This window comes from Elephantulus edwardii, unplaced genomic scaffold, assembly GCF_000299155.1.
Source record: "Elephantulus edwardii isolate Elephantulus edwardi_28Jun2011 unplaced genomic scaffold, EleEdw1.0 scaffold00206, whole genome shotgun sequence".
Lineage (NCBI taxonomy): Eukaryota > Metazoa > Chordata > Mammalia > Macroscelidea > Macroscelididae > Elephantulus > Elephantulus edwardii.
In genome coordinates this window covers 1,207,770-1,214,957 of record NW_006399956.1, presented here as the reverse complement: position 1 = coordinate 1,214,957, position 7,188 = coordinate 1,207,770, and the positions used below count along the sequence as shown (strand labels likewise).

General features: G+C 37.3%; 1 protein-coding gene across 4 annotated transcripts in view; it reads left to right on the top strand.

Moving 5' to 3' along the window:
• The window catches only part of C2CD5 (C2 calcium-dependent domain containing 5), a 141,297-nt gene extending 135,915 nt beyond the window's left edge, over positions 1–5,382 (top strand). For all 4 annotated transcript variants that reach the window (XM_006897206.1, XM_006897205.1, XM_006897207.1 and 1 more), the window contains 2 exons: positions 1,765–1,911; positions 5,251–5,382. In XM_006897206.1, coding sequence (XP_006897268.1) covers positions 1,765–1,911; positions 5,251–5,382 — 279 coding nt within the window. The remainder of the gene's footprint in view (positions 1–1,764; positions 1,912–5,250) is intronic.
• The last annotated feature ends 1,806 nt before the right edge of the window (positions 5,383–7,188 follow it).

Genomic DNA, 7,188 nt, shown 5'->3' with positions numbered 1-7,188 from the left:
TCAGAGGCGGTGCGGTTGGCGCAGGATAGAGTAAGGTTTAGGGCTGTTGTGCATAGGGTCGCTATGAGTCGGAAACGACTCGACGGCACATAACACCAACAACAATGCAGGATTCTCTTCCTGGAAAATGTGCACTAGAGAATTAGTTTCTTACCAACAAAATTGCATTCACTTTACCCTTAATAGTCAGTTTTTAAGTTGGAAATTCCTCCCTTGATTGTATAAAATTACCATGGTAGATTGTGGAAAATGAGTTCAAAGATATTTTAAGGTATTGGCTCGCTTTGGGATTCTGTGTTGTTTGATTTTGAACCTTGTAACGGTTCACTAAACTATTCTCAAAATTAAAAATTCTTGTATAGTTATTCTCTAAAATATATATATTTATAATTCCTGCCACAGGCATAATTAGCATAAGGTCATGCGCAAAACAGCCAGTCCCTGGCCTCCTGGAGTTTACAGTTTAATGTCAAGTGAACAATACATAATCTTATCACTAAAATTGTTGATAATGATAGTAATACAAAGAAATTGGAAAGAATGATGAGAAAATACAACAAACAGAGAAGCCTAATTTATGAGAAGTAAGTGAGGAAGTTATATTTAAATGAGGACTTGAAGGCAGAATAAAAGTTAGACCAGAGGACATTGTTCAAGACAATGAGAACAGCGTATGAAATGACACTGAAACAGGACAGTACGCTACACATTTGAAAATCGCCAGTTATGACAGGAGCATGGTTCAGAATATGAGCTGTAAATAATACAGATTGCAGGAAGATAGTGTTATTTTTATTATCAGTTTATTTGAGTGGTGATAAGGAGAGTCTGTGAAAGGGAGATATTGATGATGGACAAGCAGTTTGGGTTCTTGCTGTACCATTGAGCTCAATGATCATTGTTGTGTTGTTGTGTACGTTAGAGTTGGAACCGACCCGTAGCTGATCCTTTGGCAGGTTTTCAGAGGCAGTTCATTTCATGGGGGAGATTGTCCATCCTTTTACCACAGAGCAGCTAGTGGCCTTGAACTGTATTCCTTCAGGATTGCAGCAAAGCTACATACCACTAGGCCACAAGAGCTCCCTATGTGATCATGTTGTTGTTTTTGTTTAATGCTGTTGAGTCGTAGACGACTCATAGCGACCCTATGAACGAACAGCCTGAGCACTGTTGGTACATAGAGTTTCCAGAGGCAAGCCATTTTGGAAGTGGATGCCGCTCCTGCTTCCAGGCTTGATTTAGTCGGGAAGCTCCAGCCAACACTGTCCACCATGGGTGCCCATTACCACGACTGGCACATCACTGTCGCAGGCTTCAGCATCACAGCAACCACGAGTTACCTCTGTACAGCAATGCACAGACCAGTGCTATACCACCTAGAAGAATGTTTGACAGGAAGACAATTTGAACCTGGCCGAGGGCCACAGATGACAATCACCCACCTTCGGCTTGGTAGCACAGCTTCCTTCCACTAGGCCAATGTAGCTCTCTTTTGGTTGTCGTCATTATGTGATCATAGGCAAACTAAAAATTCTCAGAGCCTTAATTGCATGATTTATAAGTGAGCCAACTGATCTCTGTCACAGACTTATCACATATCTGTCTTCTATAAAGGCCTTTTCATTCTTTGATTCAAAAAATACTGTTAAATTCTGTTAAGAGGCAAAGTGAAATCATACCTATGTTAAGATAAAGTATTTAAAGACAGGTTATTTGACATTCATATATCTATACAGTGTAATTTTCTTGTGGATTATGTTATAGGAAGGAGGTGTCAGTGGTTTTCTTCATGCTTTTATCGCTGAAGTCTTTGCAATGGTGAGAGCTCATGTTGCTGCATTAGGAGGGAATGCTGTTGTCTCCTACATAATGAAGCAGTGTGTCTTCATGGAAAATCCAAACAAAAACCAGGTGAGACTTAGTTAAAATCTCTTGTGATAACGTGACAATTGTTCCCATGGCCCTTCTCTGCCTAGAAGAACAATTACTCATTGGAGCACTTTGATGCTAGATTCTTTAAAGATATTTACTTTTTTAGTCTCCACTGAAGGCCTATTCAGGTACTCTTCCCACCATCTTCTCTGTGGGTGTTGGGGTTCAGTTAACAGCTAACCGAGAAGAGCGCAAGATGTTGCACCCCAGGTTCAGAGTCTGGCTGCTCATAGACTGTGTTGCTCTTCACTTCTAGCTGAGATGCTGGTGAGGAATAGACATACCACAGTGGGGCACTGCTTGTTTATTGCTAATAAGTGATATTTTGTTGAAGGATGTTGTTTTAGTTAAACTTCGGAATAATCAAAATTATTAAAGGTTTCATAAAATTAAATAACTGAGATGTCTCAGAGGCAGTGCTTGCCAGTAATTTTCTCTTCATGGCTCACATTAAAAAAAAAATCATTTGTGTGTCACACTGCATAAATTGGATGAAATTGCTTGTGGCTTCAGGTAAATAGCTCTGGGTTTCTGACCCAGGGGGCTCCCTGAGAAAAGAGGGGATAAATATCTTTGCAAACCTTGGTGAACTTTGTAAAGTCTATTTGCTAATTCTTTGAGTAGGAATGAGAATGAGTAGTTATGTGCATATATGAATATGTATCTCTGTCTGTATGTATTTTCTCAGCTTTTTATCTAGTTGTCAGGTCAAAACTAATTACCATCAAGTTGGAACTGACCATAAGTGACTCTCCATTGGATTTTTCAGAGGCTATAAATTTCATGGGAGAACATAGCCCATTTTTCTGTTGAGGAACCATTGATATATCTGGGGCACAGCCTTAGAGTAGTAGCATAACTCCCTACAGACTGTGCCCCCCACCAGAGCTCTCTTATACCCAGCTAACTGTAACCAAACACAAATGATCTATGTTTTCAGTGTCCCAGTTTTTCATTCGGAATGTTTTCTTGGTGAGGCTACCAATTAGATTATATAAGCGATTTGAAGATACATTATAAAGATGCACAATGAGCTTAGCTTTACTTTGAAACCATTAGGATTTTATGAAGGTGTAATCTAAGAAGGATGCTACTTATTGAAGTTTTTTAAACTTTTCTTGGCCCGCTTTAGTGTATGTGTTTTTGTTGTTGAGCTATATTATCTTTTGTTAGTAGATGGTGAGTAAAAATAGTAATACCTTGAAATGAAGACGACCAGCTTACTGACAGATCTTGGAACTCAGCTTAAAATGTCATATATTAAAAATATGATTGAAACTTCTGTGGACCAGTCCACTGCTGCTAACCAACCCTCTTGATTTTGTTTATCATTTTCTGTTTACCTTCAAATTTTTATCATTACATATGTTTGTACGCATAGTATACCACAACATAGATGAACCTCGGAAACATGCTGAATGAAGGTAAGTCAGTAGCAAAATGACAAATACTATCTGATATTACTTATTTGAAACAAGCAAATAGAGACCAAATACTACTGGTAGTTGCTGGGTTGGCAGGGATTGATAAAAAGGATCTCTTTGCTTAATGGTGCTGAGCTTGGTGCCTTGGTAATGGAGAGAATTAGAAAAGGACAACAAGAATGGTCACATAACTTGGAGAATGTAACCAATTGTTTTGTTATTTGTAATGTCAACACATTTGAAAAGAAGTAGAAAAATGTTTCTGATGAATTTTTGTGTAGATAGTACATACAGTGTATGGTTCACAATTTAAAAAGTATGCAAGCATATTACTAAGGTATTAATTTGAGAACTCTCCCTGTCTTGTGTCCTGGTTGAGAAGTTTTCCCCTCCACACACAACCAGAGTTAGTAAGTATGTGTGTGTGTCTGTATGAGTGCACCTAATAGTGACACAACACTCTAGAAGATATAACATGACAGAGAGGTTTTGGGTGCATACAAGCAAATGTGTATGCTTTTATCTCCTTCCTTAATGGTAGCATTGTAATATGCATTGTTCTACAGCTTGCTATTTTTCTTAATTTTTGTAAGAGATGTTCCATTTCAGGGCATAAAGAGCAGTTTGATTTTCTGCTGTAACCATAATACTCTGTCAGGAGCTCTGGTGGCATAGGCTATAGGAGGTTGCACTGCCAACCCAGAGGTAGCACCTGTCTGGCAGTTCAAATCCACTAGCACCTTCTCGGAAGAAAGGTGATCAGTCTCCTCCAGTGTGGCTTATAGCATCCAAAAACCTATTAGAGGGTCAACTGTAAGTTCTGATTTGACAAAGACTATGGCATTTTCAATTAAGCCATTTAATGGTGATGATAGCAGCTAACAACAACGATGGTGATGAGCAAAGATTTCTTTAATTAATTACCCACTGAGGAGCATTTAGAAATGTTTCCAGAGAATGTTAGTCATTACATACAGTGCAGTTGGCATAAGTAGGAGAGTATCTGTAGAAAGGATTTCTAGAAATTGAATTGCTTGATTAGTGCACTTGTACTATGCCTTTTCCCCTCCACTGAGGTTATTATTGGGTGCATTTTTTAACTCATACAGATGATCTCCTATTGTATTTAACACTCTGCAGCTTACTTTTTTAACAAATAAAGATCTGTATTGATACAGTCTTACTTAATTTCCTTTCACTTCTGTGTAGTACTTCAGGCATTGCCATAATTTATTTCCATTCTCCTATAGATGAGCATTTATTGGAACATCTGTGTAATGTAGCAATCTATGGAAACATAGATTGTTTCCATTCTTTTGTTCTTACAAAGTATACTACAGTGAAGAATTGTACTCAACTTTTTGCATAAATGCTAATGATTTCCATAAGGTACAGATACATTAAAATGGAATTATTGGGCCATGAGATGTGTGGCCTAGTGAGTGGTAAGAATCTCCACGGCACTACCAAAAGCATCTGGTAGCTCAAATCTCTTTCTCCCTTGGAGCAATAGGTAGATGTGTATTGCATGCCTTGAAGATTGCACCATATCTTTTTACCACTAGGTCAGTTCTCCAGATGTTGCACTGTTCTCCTACATCTGCCAGCGCTCACTAACATTTAACTTTTAGTTTTTCCCTGTATGTGTGCAGTGGTTTCTCATTGTTTTAAATTGTAAATCTCTGAAAACTTAATGGACTTCACTGTATTCTCATACATTCTTTTTTTCTCCCTTCCATTTCCTGACTTTTTACCCTGACTGATTTTCCTGTTGAATTTCCTACTGCCTTGTAAGCCTGTACTTTTTCAGCTGTGTGGTACGACTCCACACGTAACAAAAGAGTAAGAGCATGTCATTGAATTTGTAACTGAATACATCCTGTTGTTCTTCTAGGCCCAGTGTCTTATAAATGTAAGTGGTGATGCAGTGGTTTTTGTGCGTGAATCTGAATTAGAAGTGGTATCAACTCAGCAGCCTACTGCCAACTGCCAGCCTACATGTGCCAGAGGAGAAGTTACAACCTGAAGTCCATCACCAAGAAAGCTCAACCAAGTGAAAATCTGTTTCCATTGTTTGATCATTCACTGTCTTCATAAATGTACAAAATAATAACTTGAACTAAAGAGAGAGAAAGAAGAAAAAATTGGTCATCTTGACAAGATTTGATTTGTCTGGCATCTCTTAGAGGCATGAGCTTGTGTACTGTTTACTTTTATTTACTTAGGCAAGATGGAAAAGTCCTGTGGAATCTTGCCCCTTTGAGAAGATAAACTTCTCAGAGATTTTGACACAGCAAAGATGAAAGCGATTTGTAATTTGTTGATTTTAATAAAATCATAATTTAAAAGAGGAAAGGGGAAGATTACAAGGAAACTGGTGTAGCTCCTCTTGGGTACTTAGAGAAATTAAGCAACAAATTCACAAATTATTAGTAGATAAAATGTCTGACTTAAAGAATGTGTGGATAAAAGTCTTTAGAAAACTACTAAGTAGGTTTCTTAATATGTTTTATTGTCAGGTAAAATTTGGTATCAACTGAAAGGAAAAGGTACTTGAGCTGTCTTTTAAAACAAATCAATATTCTACAGCTCTTACATATAATGTGTCCTTACTACTATAAAAGAAAATAATTTCTCAGAACTGGTGCCCTTTCATTTTATATTTAAATATATCTCTAAAGATGAAGAAGTAAAAAAAATTACTACATGATTTCATAACTGGCCAAATTTCAGTTAATATTTCCTTTTTTGCAAAGGCACGTGGCTTTAGCTGGGAATAAAAGGTCAGTGAATTTTGTTGAAAATATAATTGATCTAGTAGGAATATATAATTATTTTCTAATAAAGCACTACTGCACTCCTACCAAGCAAACAGATCTTAGTAATATCTTAGAGTTTTGATGGTGGCTTAGTTGTATTTGGCATAGAATTGAAAATGTAACTTGAATGTAAATATGCTGCAAATGTTGAATGTACAACTAGAAATATTTTTTTTCTCTCAATGCCAAATACCCGTTGTAAATGAACCTTAAAAATCACATTCCTCCTTTGCATAATAAAATTTCTTTTTACTATAAACTCATGATTTTACTTTCCAAGATAACAAACTGCCCAAAAAATTATGAATCATTTCCTTGTTATCACAGGTGTCAGTATTTTTCTGTATTTTGTTTATAATTTTATTTTTTAAATAAAAGATTTATAAAAACAAATTATTCCTAAATATTTTTTGCCTTCTTTTTGCAGTATTAGTAGTCTGTATGACTTTTCATCTTACTATCTCCATCCATTCCTTCAGTTAACAAACATCTGTTGAGCACCAATAGTGTGCAAGACCCTGGTTTTAATTTTGAGAACATATAAATATAGTTGTGACATTTTGTGTAGGTGGTTACTTTTGTTAGATGCCATTGAGGCAAAGTGACCCAGTGAACATTGGATCTGAACCCCATCCCATCCTGTGCCATCTTCACACTTCCTGTTACACTAGAGCCTGTTGTGACAGTCATTGTGTCATTCCACCTAGTTGAGGGTCTGCCTCTCCTCTGACCTTCCACCCTTCCAAGCATCACTTTCTTCTCCAAGGAATAGCCCCTCCTAGCAAGATGCCCAGAATATGTGAGGGGAAGCCTCATCGTCTTTGTCTCCACAGAGTACTCCATCTGCACCATCTCTTAGACATATTTATTTGTTCTTTTGGCCATCCATGGGATTCTCAGTGCTTTCTCCAACACCACAACTCAAACGCATCAATTCTTCTATTATCCCTATTCATTGTGCAGCTCTCAGATGCATAGGAAATGATCAGAAAGACCATAGCCTGAATCGGATG